At 42.8% G+C, this 19242-nt stretch overlaps 1 protein-coding gene across 4 annotated transcripts in view; it reads left to right on the top strand.

Moving 5' to 3' along the window:
* Nucleotides 1-19242, top strand: part of LOC106567565 (rho guanine nucleotide exchange factor 12) — a 143780-nt gene that overhangs the window by 77102 nt on the left and 47436 nt on the right. Inside the window, exons 3-13 of one of the 4 annotated variants that reach the window (XM_014137024.3) lie at nt 552-646; nt 8677-8775; nt 9345-9394; nt 10853-10910; nt 11048-11250; nt 11620-11697; nt 17052-17171; nt 17381-17494; nt 18017-18142; nt 18287-18385; nt 18860-18970. In XM_014137024.3, the coding sequence (XP_013992499.3) occupies nt 552-646; nt 8677-8775; nt 9345-9394; nt 10853-10910; nt 11048-11250; nt 11620-11697; nt 17052-17171; nt 17381-17494; nt 18017-18142; nt 18287-18385; nt 18860-18970 (1153 nt within the window). Of the gene's footprint in view, nt 1-551; nt 647-5641; nt 5853-5892; nt 6589-8676; nt 8776-9344; nt 9395-10852; nt 10911-11047; nt 11251-11619; nt 11698-17051; nt 17172-17380; nt 17495-18016; nt 18143-18286; nt 18386-18859; nt 18971-19242 lie in introns of those variants that run through there. The other 3 variants (XM_014137029.3, XM_014137026.3, XM_014137028.3) reach the window with 3 other exon arrangements.

Genomic DNA, 19242 nt, shown 5'->3' with positions numbered 1-19242 from the left:
TAGCTTTTCTTTCAAAAACAAGGACATTTCTAGGTGACCCCAAACCTTTGAACGTGTATGATGTATATTCATTATGGACAGAATATATAGTATACAGTATGTGAAGAATACATGGATAGAATAGTGTATCTACTAGAATTCAGTATATACATATGAAATGGGTAAAACAGTACTTAAATATTATTAGTGACCAGTGTTCCATTATTAAAGTGACCAGTGTTCCATGTCTATGTACATAGAGCAGCAGCCTCTAAGGTGCAGGGATGAGAATCCTGATGGTAGCCGGCTAGTGACAGTGACTAAGTTCAGGGCAGGGTACTGGGTGGAGGCCGGCTAGTGATGGCTATTTAACTGTCTGATGGCCTTGAGATAGAAGCTGTTTTTCAATCTCTCGGTCCCAGCTTTAAAGCACCTGTACTGACCTCACTTTCTGGATGATAGCTGTCATGTGTCTAGACCGATGTGTCGAGTCTGTAATTCCTGTGTTTGTGTCTGTCTGTCTGTCTGTGTGTGTGTTACTCACCATGCCATCTGTGTTTTTGTGTACCCAGGACCCTTAGCATTCTCAGCAAGGACCACCCCCCAGACAAGAAACCCAAGAGTGAAAAAAACACAGTCCCACCTCTGCATGAGTTTGACCCGACAGGTAAGTGTGCCAATATTCCGGGCACTGAAACGGTCACCAGTTGGACAGTGTTTCCTCTGACACATCGGTGCGGCTGGCTTCCGGGTTAAGCGAACAGTGTGTCAATAAGCAGTGCGGCTTGGCAGAGTCGTGTTTCGGAGGATGCATGGCTCTCGACCTTCGCCTTTTCCTAGTCCGTATGGGAGTTGCAGCGATGGGACAATACTGTAACTACCAATTCGATATCACGAACTTGGTGAGAAAAAGGGGTAAAAAGTACAAAAAATAAATAAAAATAATATAAAAACAAAAAAAATGTTTTGAAGCTCTTGACCTTCTCCACTACAGCCCCGTCGATGTGGATGGGTGCATGCTCGCCCCTCCGCTTCCTGTAGTCCACGATCAGCTCCTTTGTCTTGTTGAAGGTTAGGGAGAGGTTGTTGTCCTGGCACCACACTGCCAGGTCTCTCACTTCATCCCTGTAGGCGGTCTCATCGTTGTCGGTGATCAGACCTACCACCGTAGTGACATCAGAAAACTTGATGGTGCTGCATGGCCACACGGTCGTGGGTGAACAGGGAGTACAGGAGTAGATTAAGCACACACCCCTGAGGGGCCCCTGTGTTGATGATCAGCATGGCAGATGTGTTCTTACCAACCGTCACCAGCTGGGGCTGGCCGTCAGAAAATCCCGGATCCAGTTGCAGAGGGATGTGTTCAGTCCCAGGGTCCCGAGCTTGGTGATGAGCTTGGAGGGGACTATGGTGTTAAACGCTGAGCTGTAGTCAATGAACAGCATTCTCACATAGATATTCCTCTTGTCCAGGTGGGAGACAGCAGTGTGAAGTGTAATAGAGAGAGCTTCGTCTGTGGATCTGTTTGGGCGGTATGCGAATTGGAGTGGGCCCAGGATGTTTGGTATTATGGTGTTGTGTGCCATGACCAGCCTTTCAAAGTATTTCTTGGTTGCAGATGTGAGTGCTACGGAACAATAGTCATTTAGGCAAGTTCTTGGAACATGTGGTCTGCTTGAAACATGTTGGGAGATTAGACTGGGACAAGATGTTGAAAATGTCTGTGTAGACACTTGCCAGAGGGTGTGTGCATCCTCTGAGAATCACATCAGCCACAGAGAGAGCGATCACACAGTTGTTTGCCTCGAAGTGAGCATAGAAGGCATTCAGCTCGTCTGGGAGGTTTGAGTCACTGGGCAACTCATGGCTGGGTTTCCCTTTGTAGTCCATAATAGTCTGAAAACCCTGGAAAATCCGACAAGCTTCGGAGCCGGTGTAGTAGAATTCATTCTTGGTCCGATATTGACCTTTTCCATGTTTGATGGCTCGTCGGATGTCGTAGAGGGCTTTCTTGTAAGTGTCCGTGTCCCGTTCCTCGAAAGCTGTAGGGGGAGGGACAAAAGAAAACAATGCCCCCTCCCTAACTGATAGTGGAGTGGTAGTTTCCCACTTTACCTTATTTCTCAGCTCAGGTGCCTAAATACAACATAGACATATACACTGAGTGCACACAACATTAGGAACACCTGCTCTTTCGATGACATTTACAGACCAGGTGAAAGCTATGATCCCTTATTGATGTCACCTGTTAAATCCACTTCAATCAGTGTAGATTAGATTAACCTTCCCAAGTTCTCTCACGTCACCCCGCTCCTCCGCTTTCTCCACTGGCTTCCAGTTGAAGCTCGCATCCGCTACAAGACCATGGTGATTGCCTACGGAGCTGTGAAGGGAACGGCACCTCCATACCTTCAGGCTCTGATCAGGCCCTACACCCAAACAAGGGCACTGCGTTCATCCACCTCTGGCCTGCTGGCCCCCCTACCTCTGAGGAAGCACAGTTCCCGCTCAGCCCAGTCAAAACTGTTCGCTGCTCTGGCACCCCAATGGTGGAACAAGCTCCCTCACGACGCCAGGACAGCGGAGTCAGTCACCACCTTCCGGAGACACCTGAAACCCCACCTCTTTAAGGAATACCTAGGATAGGATAAAGTAATCCTTCTAACCCCTTCTAACCCCCCCCTTAACCTCTATGGGCTAGGTGGGACGCTAGCGTGCCACCCGTGGTGCACTCCATCAACAGCAGGTGCATTTCAAGAGCGGCAAATTTGAATCCAAATAAATGTCAAAATTCAAATTTTTCAAACATACAACTATTTTACACCCTTTGAAAGATAAACATCTCCTTAATCTAACCACGTTTTACGATTTCAAAAAGGTTTTACGGCGAAAGCATAAATTTAGAGTATGTTAGGACAGTACATTTACAAGAGTTGTGTGTAATGTTTTGTCAAGTCAAAGACAGGGTCACCAAAACCATAAAACCAGCTAAAATGATGCACTAACCTTTTACAATCTCCATCAGATGACACTCCTAGGACATTATGTTAGACAATGCATGCATTTTTAGTTCTATCAAGTTCATATTTATATCCAAAAACAGCGTTTTACTATGGCATTGATGTTGAGGAAATCGTTTCCCTCCAATAACCGGCAGTCAAGTCAGCGTCACAAATTAAATAATTAAAATTAGAAAACATTGGTAAAATATTATATTGTCATTTAAAGAATTATAGATTTACATCTCTTGAACGCAATCAACTTGCCAGATTTAAAAAGAACCTTACTGGGAAATCACACTTTGCAATAATCTGAGCACTGCGCCCAGAAAAATACGCGTTGCGATACAGACTAGACGTCATGTTGGGGAGATCTAAAATCGAAAATACTATGTAAATAATCCATTACCTTTGATTCTCTTCATCAGATGTCACTTCCAGGTATCACAGGTCCATAACGAATGTAGTTTTGTTCAAAAAAGCTCATCATTTATGTCCAAAAATCTCCGTCTTGTTAGCACATGATCTAAGCCAGCCGGACTTCTCGTCATGAACGAGGGGAAAAAATATATTTACGTTCGTTCAAACATGTCAAACGTTGTATAGCATAAATCATTAGGGCCTTTTTTAACCAGAACATGAATAATATTCAAGGTGGACGAATGCATACTTTTTTATAACGTATTGGAACGAGGGTACCCAACATGAACTCGCGCGCCAGGTGTCTAATGGGACATCATCGTTCCATGGCTCTTGTTCGGTCAGATCTCCCTCCAGAAGACTCAAAACACTTTGTAAAGGCTGGTGACATCTAGTGGAAGCAATAGGAAGTGCCAAAATATTCCTCAGCCCCTGTGTTTTTCAATGGGATAGGTTTAAAGGTAATACAACACATCAGGTATCCACTTCCTGTCAGAAAATGTCTCAGGGTTTTGCCTGCCAAATGAGTTCTGTTATACTCACAGACACCATTCAAACAGTTTTAGAAACTTTAGAGTGTTTTCTATCCATATATAATAAGTATATGCATATTCTAGTTACTGGGTAGGATTAGTAACCAGATTAAATCGGGTACATTTTTTTATCCAGACGTGCAAATGCTGCCCCCTAGCCCTAACAGGTTAAAAGATTTGATGCACTATTGTAAAGTGGTTGTTCCACTGGATATCATAAGGTGAATGCACCAATTTGTAAGTCGCTCTGGATAAGAGCGTCTGCTAAATGACTTAAATGTAAATGTAATGTAAATAGATAAAGGGGAGGAAACAGGTTAAATAAGGATTTTTAAAGCCATTCAGAGGGTTAATGGGCAAGACAATATTTGTGTGCCATTGAACGGGGTATGGTAGTAGGTGCCAGGTGTGTCAAGAACTGCTGGGTTTTTCAACATTTTCCCGTGTGTATCAGGAATGGTCCACCACCCAAAGGAGATCCAGCCAACTTTACACAACTGTGGGAAGCATTGGAGTCAGCACGGGCCAGCATCCCTGTGGAACGCTTTCGACACCTTGTAGAGTCCATGCCCCGATGAATTGTGGCTGTTCTGAGGGCAAATGGGTGTGCAACTCGATATAAGGAAGGTGTATATCAATTACACACACAAACACACGTCAGCTCAGACAGATCCAGGTCAGAGAGGCCCAGCTCATGAGCTCCATCAGCAGCAGAATGGAAAATGAATGTGTTTATGCGACAAATGTTAGTGCAATCGTATCACATCAAACCGAATCGCATTGATTCGTTCCTCTAATCAAACCGAATCGCACCGAATCGTTTCAAACTAAAATGTATCGTTCCAGTATATTATCGGAGTCCCTGTATCTAACTACGTATCAAATCATCTTGAAAGGGCTTTAGTCTCCCCTTGACATCAATGCATGCTGAAGCCAATCATTTGTTATCGTCCCGTTTCGGTCTGTAAACTTGTCATTGATCCTGCGGTAGGTAGCACGCCAATTCTCTCACTATCTCACATTAGATAATGGAATGTTAATTATGCAGTGTCTCAACAAGAGAAAGTGCTGCGGTGACATGCTGTAGCCTAGGGGGCTGCTGTAGCGCCAGTGTAATACCAGTGTCTATTCACTAGACACCAAACTGAAGAAAAGAAACCGAAGCGAGGTTGGACTACCTTGTCCAATAAGAAAGGTACATTTATGTTTTCCTTAGCAAACCGTTTTTCAACCGAAAATGTTTCGCAACCAAAACGAGGTTCTTATTGCCTCCTACAATGTACCAGTTGCCTAGGATTTGGGTTGCCTAGGGGTCCGAGACTGTTAATGAATATGACCCTGGTATTAAAGCTCCACTCTGGAGACTAGGAGCTAATGTTTGGTCTGGGGTGGGGGGTGAAATGGGAGCGCCGTGGCTCCCCAGCTGACAGACAGATAAACACGCAGCACCAGGCTGATGCTTATCTTCTGTTAGACTGGGGAAATGCCAGCAGCAGCTAAATGAAACAGACACATTCTCTCACATACACACACACACACATATACGCACGCGCACACAGTCACAGTAATACATGCACACTCGTACACACGTCACTGCTGCTGGAGTCTGAGGATGCAAGACACACACAGTTACAGCTGCTGGAGTTTGAGGTTGAAAGTGCACTTTGAGCCCTAGTCATGTGATGAGGTAGTCTGCTCTACAGACAAACGCAGCACCAAAGTCCCTCTCTTGCTTGACTATATGAAAGACTTTCTTGGCGTGACTATTGAATGCCCTGGTGACAGCATCTTTCCTAGTCAAAGCTGTTTGTAGTGTAAATGTATCCTCAGTACTAGGCGTTGTCGCTTTGAACACTGTTCTTCTCACTGAGAAATTGGACTAAACAGAAGTGGTATGGTGTCCACTACACTAAGGTTCCAGGTTTGAATTTTAATTACGCTTTAATTCGCCGTTGATTTAAAATTACCCTCATAGGATATTCTGAATGGTCTGGTACCACACAAGGTTGTTAGTGTATTGTGAATGTTACTTGTAGGTCTAGGGAATAATGAAAACATTCCATTTAAGCCTAACAATATACAGTATATATCAGTGTTTCTCAACCTCCGGTCCATGTTATGTTGCTGAACGGTCCCTGAGACTCTAATCTGGTCAGTTATACAGAGCTAGTTTTAATGTAAGCTGTCCCGCAAGGAGGAAAAAACTGGTACAAAAAAAGTTGAGAAACATTTATCTTTATGCCTTCGTTTTCTTTGTATGAGCGCCATTTTAGGCCTTCCTCAGAATCATTATTCTTTTGAATACTGCTCATCTTTTTTAACATTCATACCCTCAGTTACCATTTCAGTTTTGTTTGTGTTCAAGGGTGCGTTATCAGAAACAATTACTATTTGCAACAAAATTCAGACTGTAAGGTGCGTAGTCACACTGGGGATAAAGACTCACTTTTTATCTGTCATTGTTTATTTTCGCCTCCCTCCCAATGTTTCCTTTTTGATTTTCTTGGCTTTTGGTGTTTTTTTTTCCCCCTCTGTGTGTCCTGGTTGTGTACAACACAACTGTCTGTCGTGTTGACCTGTCTGCCGTGTTGTACTAGACATGCCTGTGCAGCAGACTGGCTGTGTAGTAGCCGAGGGAATCCACTCTGAGTCCTGTGGTAAGATGGTCTAAACGGCTGTGTCTCAATAGTCTTTCAAATGACCTCCTTTCCCTTTCCTGTCATTTCCTTCATCTGACATGCGGTAACTGGCCAGTGGACAGGTGAAAGCCAGTTTCACCAGGACTAGGCTTTTTTTCACATTTCACCTATCACTTATCCAATCTGTTAAATTCAGTGCAAACTAAGGGAGGCAAGTAGAAGTGGACATTTTGCTCCCCTATTGAGATATACCCCGTTAGTGTGTGGTGACTGATTTATGTGGTGAAGTCCCCAGTCCTTCTGCCATGTGTCCCCCTGTCATTCACTCACGCCCTAACATGAGTCCTACACCTCCTTTGTTCTCAGTTTATTTTATCTCGATTAAACTCAGCCTTGCCTTTTATTGCCCTGGCAGTGAACTTTCCCACTGTGTTTGACAAACATTGTCCGGATGTTTTAGTGTTACCTGGCCAGAGCAGCGTGAAGGAAGATGTTTGGGTTGATGAAGGAACGCTACCAGGAGGGTTTGAGGGGGTAAAAATGCACAATGTATGAAGACTCCTATTTAGGCCTGAAAATACATTTCACTCTAAAATGTTAAAGGGGCAGTTCAGCCAAATTACCTATTTATTTACATGCTTTGCTGTCATTAAGCTAGCTACTGCCACCAACCGTTAATGTTAGCATTTTGTAACCAAAAACCAATGTATGTCAATGTCCCCCAGTTAGCATGCTTTCAATTTCATGTCCAACTCATATCTGAAAGGGATTGTGTAGCCCAGTATCTTTGATGTGATTTGGGCATGACATTTAAAGCATGCTAACTGGGGGACATGAATTTACTTTGGTTCTTGGCTAGAAAATGCTATTATAGCAGGGGTTTTTCTGGTTCAATGTGGGGCTTAGGTGGTGGCCGTGGCGAATGGCGTGGTCACCCACCAAATTTTTTGAGGTCCTCCTTGGCTGCGGAGATAAAATGTTGCGGTTTTAAAACAACAACAAAAAAACTCTTAGGCAGTCCACCCAGTACTTTTCTATGCAGAAATAATTATGTACAGTATCAGTTAGTGTCAGTGGCTAGTTTAAAACCAAAGCAATACATTGAGTAATAAGTTGTTGGTTTGCAACATTTTTGCCATTATTTGACATTGCAAAATGTCTTGCTGTACCTCCTGCAACCTGGATTACTAGTTTAATCTGCTTTCTCATTTGGCTTTTACAATATGCACTCCCTGTATATAATGATGATATTGGTTTGGGTGAACCATTGTGTTTGACCTCTGTTAGTGAAACTCACCTGCATGTGAACTGGTGTGATCCTGTGTGTGTCTCTCTTTGCATCTCAAACAACTCAATCTGTGTTCAAGTAAACATGACAGGGGTGTTGTTGTCACTTATATCAATGTTCCCCAAACAACGTGTCCTTATATGAGTGTCAAGCTGGGTTCTTAGAAGGTCATGTGTTAGGCTGCTATGAATAATGGCATATCTTGGCATAATACTGATATTAAAGGGATAGTTCAGCAAATTTGTTTAGATATTTGTTTCCTTACCTTAAAGCAGTCTATGGACAACGAGTGACTGCAATCCACATGTTTGTGTTATTCTGTCCTTGTGCATAGACTGCTTTCAAGTTCAGGGAACAAATATCTAATATGCAATTTAGCTGAACTATCCCTTTAACAACAATAAGCACTTTACAAAATGCATCCATGTGTTAAAGGCTTTTGAAGAAGAGCGTGAAGTTCTATAATAACTGGGGCGTATTAAGTATTTGAAAAAAGGTATCCTTTGGTATCAATCATTCATGCCTGCCACTTAATTGAAGTTTCAAAAGCCATTTTCCCCAGGCCTCGTCAACATTTTATAAAAACTACTAGCCACAAATACAGAGCTGAGCTATTGAAAGAGTACCTCTGCCACCAAGCAGACACATTGCCCTATATATAGGAAAACAGTTTGACACCCATAGTGCGTATTATGCCCCGTCACACACCGTGTCCCACATCGCCATCCTTGTTTCCTGTCACTTTGCCAACCCGTGTGTTGTGTTGTGATGGTGTGTAACCCACCATATCTTCCTCTTCTGTCTGTCTGTCTGTGTAGGGCTTGTCCAGCGTTGTGTGATCATCCAGAAAGATGAGAATGGCTTTGGGCTGACGGTGAGCGGAGACAACCCTGTATTTGTGCAGCTGGTCAAAGAGGGTAAGGCCTTTTCCATCCTATTCTAATCTACACATTCCTGTGCTGTAGTCAAGGAAATTATGATGATACCTATTGTGCTAACGCTAGTTAGCATTGGCCCTCAAGAAACTACCTCTAACTTCCTTCATTCTGGACACAGAGACATAAATGGTATCCACAAGTTCATCTGACTCTGGGGAAGTAGATAACGGCCCTCATTGCCAAAAATCCCGAAGTATTCCTTTAACTGGTAAAGCATGGTGCTTGCAACCCTAGGGTAGCTGGTTCGATTCCCACTAGGGCCACTAATTTAAAAATGTATGTATAATATATATATTGTTTTAAGGAAATGTAAGTGCATATCTTGGGGGTGTAAACCTCTGACGTTAGATCAACATGTTTGATTGGGAGCAGAGCAGAATATGAATATATATTCTACATCATATAGTCTTGATATCCAAGGCAACAATACAATGTATTGGATTTATCTCTGAATGTGTCATTATACAGTTGGATGCAGTAATATCGCTAACCTTTTTATAATTCTCATTCCCATTACGTGTCCTGTCCTGTACTGTCTTTTTCTGCAGATGGCTCTGCCATGCGAGCGGGCGTCCAGACGGGTGATAGGATCATCAAGGTGAGGCTCATTCCCTCTCTGGGGCCCATTACACTCCTCCTAGACATTACCCTTAGCCTAATCTTTCATTGACAGATGCATGTAATGTAGTGCATGTAGTAGCATCTGTCAATAGACTGTGGGATGAGATGACTAACGAGGAACTTTGTTCCGGTACACAGATTTTTTGTGTCTGATCATTTTGGACAAATCACATTTTCGCAGGTTCTATTTGGCCCATAGACTTGCCCGAAACTTGCTGAGAGTTTTTGTTTAGAGGGGTGGAGACTTCGCTAGTGTCATTAGTTAGTACATTTTCTAACATGTCTCCCCCCAGAACTTAATTCATCATCTGACGCAATTCCGCAATTGTATTATTGTCTGAGATAACCCTTAGATCTAGGATCAGTTTATCTTTCCAAAATCTTACCTTATGCATTTCAACCGAAATGCTAAACCGAATTTGCTAAACCGATCAGTGTGAAGGGGGAACTTCATTCTGCCACTGTCTCTTAGACAGAGACCGATCAGGTGATGTTTCCCCTAGGTACAGATCTAGGATCAGTGTCCCCTAAACTCAACCATTAGTAGGGAAAATGCTAAACTGACCCAAGATCAGTGTGTTGGGGCAACTTCATCCCGCCTCAGACAAGAGAACCCTGCAGGCTACAAAGGTAGGTTGTGGGTCATGGATTAGGCTCCCTGCATAGTTTCCAACTCTGCCCCCTGCTGGGTTGATGAGGAGCTACACCATAACATGGCAATGTATTCCAATGTCATGAGGAAAGGGCAGGATACCTTCATTCTGTGCGTAGTGTCAGTGCAGAAAATGAATTGTTCGTCTGTGAGGGGGAATCCAAACTTTCTCCTAAAGGGAAAGTGTGAGACTTTGGCAATTAAGCCCTTTTCTACTTACCCAGAGTCAGATTAACTAATTGATACCATTTTTATGTCTCTGTGTTCATTTTAAAGAAGTTGAAGGTAGTTTTGCGAGACATTGTTAATTAGCGTTTCTGCTATGAATGGAAGTCTATAGGTACATCTTCCCTTTAAGTAAAATCTTCACTTAGTCATGCATGGATGTATGGATGTTTACGCTTGAATGGGCAGGTAGTGCTGCAGGTTGGGCCAGTTTACTGAAAGGTAGCTGGTTCGAATCTCTGAGCCAACTATGGGAAAAATCTGTTGATGTTATCTTGAGCAAAGCACTTAACCCTAATTGCTCCTATAAATCGCTCTGGATTAGAGTGTCTGCTAAATGACTAAAATGTCAATTTAAAATGAATGAACATTTAGAAAGAAATAAGGTGTTTCTTGGCATGGAAAGAGTTACATACACCTGCTCCTGTTGAATGTACCCCTGAACTAATATGGGGCTTCCAATCTGGGACAGAATGCGTAGTCCTCCCATAGAAAGTGTTGTATTTCATTTGATTGACGTTGATGTGACATATAGCAGATGTTCTGTTTTTGTTGCAGGTCAACGGGAGCTTAGTAACACATTCAAACCATGTAGAAGTCGTAAAGTTAATCAAATGTAAGTCAAAGTTCCAGTTTTATATCTGATTGTTCATAGACTTGTAAAATCACCGGCTCTTCAAGAGACGCACTTTCTTAAAGCTAACAAGTAGTAGCTTTATAATGTAACCGGACTCTCTTGTCTCTCTGTGTCAGCGGGCTCCTATGTGGCCCTCACAGTGCTGGGGAGGCCCCCGGGACTGGCCCAAATCCCCCTGTCAGAGGGCGAGGTTGGAGACCCAGGGGTCCTGTCGTCGTCCCTCTCCTCACCCCACTCTCCGGGAACAATGGGGGGAACAGGGAAGCGCTGCTCCACCTCCACCAGTCCCCAGGACCACATCTCCCCTCTGCCCCTCTGGGTACGACCGACGGCCACCTTGCTCTGTGGCTGCAACTGAAATGGCATTCTTTTCACAATGTAGAGTAGGGTGCCATCCATTTCAGACGTGTCTCTTTTTAGTTCTGTCTCTCTCGGCCTCCACATTTCCACATCCCTTCTTCACCCGTCCCCATCCCCCCGTCCTCCTTCCCACTTCAGCCTCCACCCACCCCCACTCACTCTACCTCTTTCACTTTCTAACTGGATCTGTATTCTCACGCTTCTCTCACTAGTTTCCTCAATTTTTTCATAAAGCTGTCACTCTCCCTCTGCTGCACTTGTCGCTGTCCTGTCCGGAAGCAAACACTCTTATAATTTCTGTTTTTCTTCATTTTGGTTGGTCTCTAAGGAGGAGAATAACGCTGTACACAGCCAGAAGGTGGACATCTTACAGAAGATGCTGTCCAAGGAGCAGCAGGACTTACAGGCAAGACACACACACATAGTATCCAAACTCTGAAGTTTTCTACATGAGGAGATGAGACAGTCATCTAGTTGAACTTTTAATCTTTGATTTGAATGAGATAATTCAAATTCCGAGTATTCTTTGGAATTGACAGTGTTTTATTATAGTTAGGTTCATAGGACCTGGAGCCATGTTCATAAAGCATCTCAGAGTAGGACTGCTGATCTAGGATGAGGTCCGCCCTATGATACTATTTGATTTCTATTTTATTTTGTACCTTTATTTAACTAGGCAAGTCAGTTAAGAACAAATTCTTATTTTACAATGACGGCCTACCCCGGCCAAACCCTCCCCTAACCCGGACGATGCTGGGCCAATGTGCGCCGCACTATGGGACTCTCGATCACGGCCAGTTGTGATACAGCCCGGGATCGAACCAGGATCTGTAGTGACGCCTCTATCACTGAGATGCAGTGCCTTAGACCGCTGCACCGCTCAGGAGCCCAAATACAGACCCAGATTAAATACAAATCATTCACACATTAAATTGTCATCAAACGCTTAATGATGTCATTGCGCACGTTGCTGCTTATTCATTATGTTAATTTACAGCACGATTCAGTTCCTAGCAGCATCCATAGTAGTGGCATCATTCTAGTGTAGCATAGAATACTCACTGAGTTTCCTTGAATGTCATGTGACCGCCCCTATCTCTCTTCAGTCTTATGTTCCAAAATTTGAAATTGGGGAAGTAATGCTGCTTTAAAAATGTATACATTTGTAATCCCATTTTGGAGAAAAAGGCATTCAAACATTTTCGATTTTCACACTTGCTCTACATGAATCCTTGGGAAACATATATTTAGAGAAGGAATACTTTCACCAAATTGCCTAAATGGATTCTCTCAACATTCTCACCAACTTCCCCCACTAGGCAAACCATTAACAGTATTAAATTGCCTATTGTTGTATAATAAGGATAACCTTTCACATTGAACAGCTACAGTGCTGCTCTTTGTTTATGCCCATTTAGCATCGTTCACACCCTCTTAAGCCTTAGACTCACCTAGGGTTTTTGCGGTGACCTTATTACCACTATACATTTATATTTATGACATTTAGCAGACGCTCTTATCCAGCACTTGCTGGTCCCCCATGGGAATCAAACCCACAACCCTAGTATTGCAAGCACCATGCTTTACCAACTGAGCCACACGTCACAGTCACGGTAATCTCCTCTAATGCCCTCTGGACATGCGTTGGTAGTACCCAACTCGCTTAAAGAGTTAGCCTACATTTATAGTGAATTTGTATTTGATTTTGAATAGCCTAGTAATAGTTTTTTTTTCCTCATACAGGATGACACATTAGCTACAGAATATCTGAACACCATGCGTTTCCATCTCTCTCTCTCCTTCATTCCTTTCTCAAGCATGCAGGGAGAGGGGCTGTCAACAGTTGAATTAAATATGTTTCCTTGTGAAAACATGTTACTATCAATGTTCCTGAACAGATTTTACTTGGTTTCCCAAATTAAGCACAGGGTAGCTGCAGGAACAGGGTTGGAGAGCCCATGATATACAGAGTTTGGGAGGAATATCACCTGTCGCGTAGCGAGAGGCTACATGCTCCTCAAACAGTGGTTGATACATGTAGTGAAATAACATGAGTAGCCTACCCAGCTTGGAAAAACTAACTGGCAGGAAAGCGGCCTCCATTCGCTATTCGAGTGCATATGAATGTCCTGCCCATTTCTACATACAGTATTAATAAAGACAAGATTAAATTGAGAATAGTCTGATGGGTGAAAATATTATCACTTGATAAGAATACAGTGTTTGCAGCCTGAGGCAAGGAACATAGTGCAAGCTTTTTTTGTGACTTTTTCAAATAATTAATAGCCTACAGTCGCATTATGCAGCCCATATATGTTTTGATTTCTAAGGTTTATATCATTCACAACTAAAGTTGCCAAATAATTCTAAATTTAGCATATAGGACCTGTTTCAAATGATCACTTTTATGCTCAAGGTAGCCACTTCATATGCAGACTTGCTCCTGAATAGGAAGAATAATATCCTCTTATTTTATTCAGCTAAGTTAAGTTATATTCTTCTTACTGTAAAATCATATAATATAAAATAATGACACGGGACTACAGTGCATTCGCAAAGTATTCAGACCCCTTCACTTTTACAACATTTTGTTACGTTACAGACTTATTCTAAAATTTATTAAATCGTTTTTTCCCCCTCAATCTACAAACAATACCCCATAATGACATAGCAAAAACTGTTTTTTAAACATTTTTACAAATGTATTATAAAAACCAGAAATACCTTATTTACCTAAGTATTGAGACCCTTTGCTATGAGACTCGAAATTGAGCTCCGATGCATCCTGTTTCCATTGATCATCCTTGAGATGAAAAAGTGAAGGGGTCTGAATACTTTTCCGAATGCACTGTATAAGCATATCTTGTCTGATAAATGAACAAGCCTATGGCATGGCGCATAGCCAGATAACATACAGTAGGCCAACTCATATTCTGTTCTCCTGAAATAGTATCTTAAACAATCCTCCTCCTCACCTCAAATAATTGTATTTTTTAAAACACTTAACTTGCACTTGGGAATAGCTGAGCTGACTACACTGACTGTGCTATTGGCAGACTCCACTAAGCTGGCAGGCTGGCTAACAGCCTGCTGCCTGGCCTGCACCCTATTTCATTGTGGAGCTAGGGGAGTTAGAGCCCTGTCTATGTTCGTAGATAAGATGAGAGCACCCCTCCAGCTAGGATGGAGTCTGTCACTCCTAAACAGGCCAGGCTTGGTCCTGTTTGTGGGTGAGTCCTAGAAAGAGGGCCACTTATCTACAAATTCTATCTTTTGGGAGGGGCAAAAAAACGTTTTCAACCAGCGATTGAGTTGTGAGACTCTGCTGTAGAGCTCATCACTCCCCCTAACTGGGAGGGGGCCAGAGACAATTACTCGATGCCGACACATCTTTCTAGCTGATATACACGCTGAAGCTATGTTGCACTTGGTGACCTCTGACTGTTTCATCCTAACATCGTTGGTGCCGACGTGGATAACAATATCCCTATACTCTTTACACTCACCAGTTTTAGCTTTAGCCAGCACCATCTTCAGATTATCCTTAACGTTGGTAGCCCTCCCCCCTGGTAAACAGTGTATGATCGCTGGATGATTCGTTTTAAGTCTAATACTGCGGGTAATGGAGTCACCAATGACTAGGGTTTTCAGTTTGTCAGAGCTAATGGTGGGAGGCTTCGCCGTCTCAGACCCCGTAACGGGAGGAGTAGAGACCAGCGAAGGCTCGGCCTCTGACTCCGACTCGCTGCTTAATGGGGAGAACCGGTTGAAAGTTTCTGTCTGAATGTGCGACACCGGTTGAGCATTCCTACAGCATTTCCCTCCAGAAGCCATGAGAAAGTTGTCCGGCTGTGGGGACCGTGCGAGGGGATTTATACTACTATCTGTACTTACTGGTGGCACAGACGCTGTTTCATCCTTTCCTACACTGAAATTACCCTTGAACTGCAAAAAGCTAAAAGAGCCCAGTCTTAAACATATGATGGGCCTGTCTTAGTAGCTTACCTAGAAAACCCGTTTGGATTTAGATACAATGAAGGCTTTAAGAGAGATGTTTTGTTTAATTTAATAGTTTTAACTCATGTTCATTATAAATATACGCATTTATCTTTATCTGGTTTGACATTCCAAATAAAGTGATTTTTTTTTTTCTCTCGCATGATTTGAAACAGGATTCTCCTGGAATCATGAATAAATATGTAAAGTGCGATATCACTAGAGAATTCATCTGGGTATTCTTCCCGCAAATAGATAGAATCTTGAAACCGTAGAGGTAACTATGCTAAGTTTTCGATCAAAATTAATCGTTGCAAGATCGCTCAACTTTTTCGGGATAAAGTTTGTATCTTTTCGACTTAACCATCTGACCATTTAACCAGGAGAACACATGACAATTTAAAGTTTGTATCTTTTAGAGACCCAATCCGTAATATAGTACACTTATTGTAGTTGGGTTTTAGTCCACAAACTGGAGAAATGATCCAGGTTCACATTGAGGCCCTTGAAGATTGAGGACTCATGAGAACTTGAATTATTGGCATAGATTGATACTTTTATCTCTAATCCCTTAATTTTTTGCCCCTTAATGTTATCATTAGCCAGAATAATAAATAGTTCAAGTTAACAGTTCAATGGCCATAATAAATAAGTATGGTGATAGAGGGCAACCTTGTTTTACGCCTCTTGACAATTCAAAGTTCTCAGAAGTAACCTTAATTTATTATTTTATTGTACCTGACTTTTACCCATTTTATGAGAGATTCTCCAGAATGTAAAAAAATCCAGGCACTTATAAACATATTCTAGATGTACTGTATCAAATGCTTTCTGAAATTATGCTATAAAGATTATATCTGGTTTCCCTGCATTCTTATAGTTTTCCATTATTTCTAGTGGATGTCTAATGTTGTCTCTAATATATCTTCCTTTTAAAAACCCCGTCTGATCGTGATGAATAATATCTGGTAGGGACTTTTTGGTTCTTTGAGCAATACAAGAGAACATTTGTAAAAACTATTTTGCTTCCTCATTCAAGATCTCTGTTAGTGAGATAAGGATTTCTCCATTGTTTAACTATTTTTTTGGTCGCGTTTCTATATTGAAGGTTTAGGAAAAACCTTAGATGCTTTTTTTGCCATTCTCAATCAAATTTTCTCTTTATTTTTTATAAATGAAAGCTAATATTTCCTGAGTTCCTCAAAGTCCTTTTGTTTTGCCTCTAGAATATTCAGTGCTTCTGTATTACATGTATCTTCACCATTGATGTGTAATGTTAGATTTTCTATTTCTGCTGTGTCTTTTCTGTTTCTGTTGTAAGTCTTTTTTTATTATGAATTCCTTTCATTTTTGTTAAGAAAGTAGTGGTTACATTTCCCAAAAGCCAATAATCCTAACCACTAAACAGTTACCACTACAGTTACCATGGGTAACCACTGATAAACACTGACCCCATGTTGCCCTCCCCTTAGTTTCACTTCCTTCTATGATAGACCATGAACTAAAACTAGGACTGTGGGAACTGGACACACAAACACGCATGTACACTCACACACACTCTCCCTCTCTCTTTCACTGACACACACACACACATACATACATACATACATACATACATACATACATACATACATACATACATACATACATACATACATACATACACACCTCCTCTTCTCTCTTCCACCCACCCGCCCCCTCCCTTTCTACCTAATTCCTCTCCTTACGTGTGCTGTGTCCTGTGTTATGTCACGTTATGTCCAGGCTATGAAGGATGAGTACAGCAGGAACCCCATAGCGAAAGTACTGAAGGACATCCAGGAGGCCAAGAAACACATTCCTCTGCTGCATGGCCAGCTCAGAAAGGCCACAGGCACACCTCAGGTATACACACATACATATGTTCACACACATGTACGTGCATATGTAAACAAGCACACAAAAACAAACACACTCTCTCTCCCATAGACACACACACACACACAAACACTCTCTTGCTGTCTCTATCTCACAGGTACAGACACACTCTCAAAGGGACAGCGCAGTTACTGCCTGGCCTGCCACCCATTTATAGTAGGTGTGTGTGTTTTCAGGATGGCTCCCTCTCCGCCTGGGACGGTGAGGGGGGGGGCGTTGGGGTGGCTGATGGAGAGCAGACCCCCTCACAGGTAGAGAGCGGCAGCAACGGAACCTGGACCAATAACACTGTGAGTCAACCTGGCCAATTAGCCTGTCTATTATCACCACCAGACGCTCCATGACAACTACATGTGAATTGGCATTCTCAATACAATACCATTGTACTGGAATAAAAAATAATCATCATATGTTTTATTGTCACATACACCCAATAGGTGCCGTGAAATATGCCTTATACAGGGTCAGCCAGGAAGTAAACTGAAATGCCAATTCCTATTTTAACTAGGCAAGTCAGTTTAAGAACTAATTCTTATTTACAATGACGGCCTACCCCGGCCAAACCCAGACGACGCTGGGCCAATTGTGCGCCGCCCTATGGGACTCCCAATCACGACCGGATGTGATGCAACCTGGATTAGAACCAGGTACTGCAGTGTCTTAGACCACTGCGCCACTCGGGAGCCCCGAATACTTTTCTATCAGAAAATTTGACTGGAGCGTGTGGCATCACTACCACAATGCCCATTCAAAATCGGAGACTGGCAAATGTTATACAGTATGTGAATGGTGTGTGTGTCTCTGTATTTCAGGTGTCTCCCAGTCCCCTCCCTGAGAGTCCGTGCCAAAGAGAGACCCCCTGCCATAGCCCAAAGACTAACCCCCGAGACAGCCTCAACTCCTGCCCCTCACCTGACGCCGAGGACACGCCGGACTTGGTGAGACAGAGACGCACACACACAGTATATTTGTTGTTTACTCCCAACACTAGATTTAGAAGGAAGTCATGCTCGTGTGTGTGTGTGTGTGTGTGTGTGTGTGTGTGTGTGTGTGTGTGTGTGTGTGGTGTATGTGTGATTCAGAACTGTAACTTCCAGTGTAGTGTGGGCAGCCCCTTGTCCCGTCTCAACCCCCAGATCATCGGAGCAGAGGACGACTACTTTGACACCGAGCAGGAAGAGGTACTGGTGGACTACTGCTAGACTGCTGGCTAGCTGTCGTGTCTGTCTGGCTCTGACTGTCTGGCTCCGTCTGACTGCCTCCGGCTGTCTATCTCTCTCTGGCTGTCTCTCATTTTGTGCCTGTCTGTCTCATTCTCTCGATGACTCTCTCTCTCTTAGCAAGCCTGGGAAAATAAAGCCAAGACAGTAGCGTGAGGCAGATTGATGTAAAAGTACACGCCCGGACAGGATGCTAGTCTGTCACAGCGCCTTACCGCAATCCATCTCCTTAATGCTGAATGCCAAGAGGCATCAGGTCCCATTTTTATAGTCTTTGGTATGATTCGACCGGGGATCAAACCGCCAACCTCTCAATCTCAGGGTGAAAACACTTTTACCACAAGACAACGGAGTTGATATCTCTCTCTTACTCAACTCTATCTTTCTGTTGATCTCTACCCTGTCTCTCTATCTCTCTATCTCCCTGTCTCTCAGATCAATGGTCAGTGTTGTTGTTTCCAGAGTATAGAGCTGCTCAAGTCTCGGCCCGCACACCTGGCCGCCTTCCTCCATCACGTGGTCTCTCAGTTTGACCCTGCACCTCTGGTAAGACCACCACATACATACACGCTCACTGTACATATACACACACGCGCGCACACCAAGGTTATTAAAGTGTTGTGTTTTTCTATTAGATTCTCTAGTTAAGTTGTATAAAAAAATATATATACATTTAATATTATTTTGTTTTGGTGTTAGGGACATAAAGCATGCGTGGAAGGCTAGGAACCATTTGGGTTGTATCATTTTTTGTTTGTCTTTTTGAGATGTCACTTCTTTCAACGGGGAGCAGTAATACATAAGGTGACGGGTCATGT

The sequence above is a fragment of the Salmo salar genome, chromosome 13, assembly GCF_965601325.2.
Source record: "Salmo salar chromosome 13, fSalSal1, whole genome shotgun sequence".
In the NCBI taxonomy this organism is placed as follows: Eukaryota; Metazoa; Chordata; class Actinopteri; order Salmoniformes; family Salmonidae; genus Salmo; species Salmo salar.
This window is presented reverse-complemented; position numbering and strand designations above follow the sequence as displayed.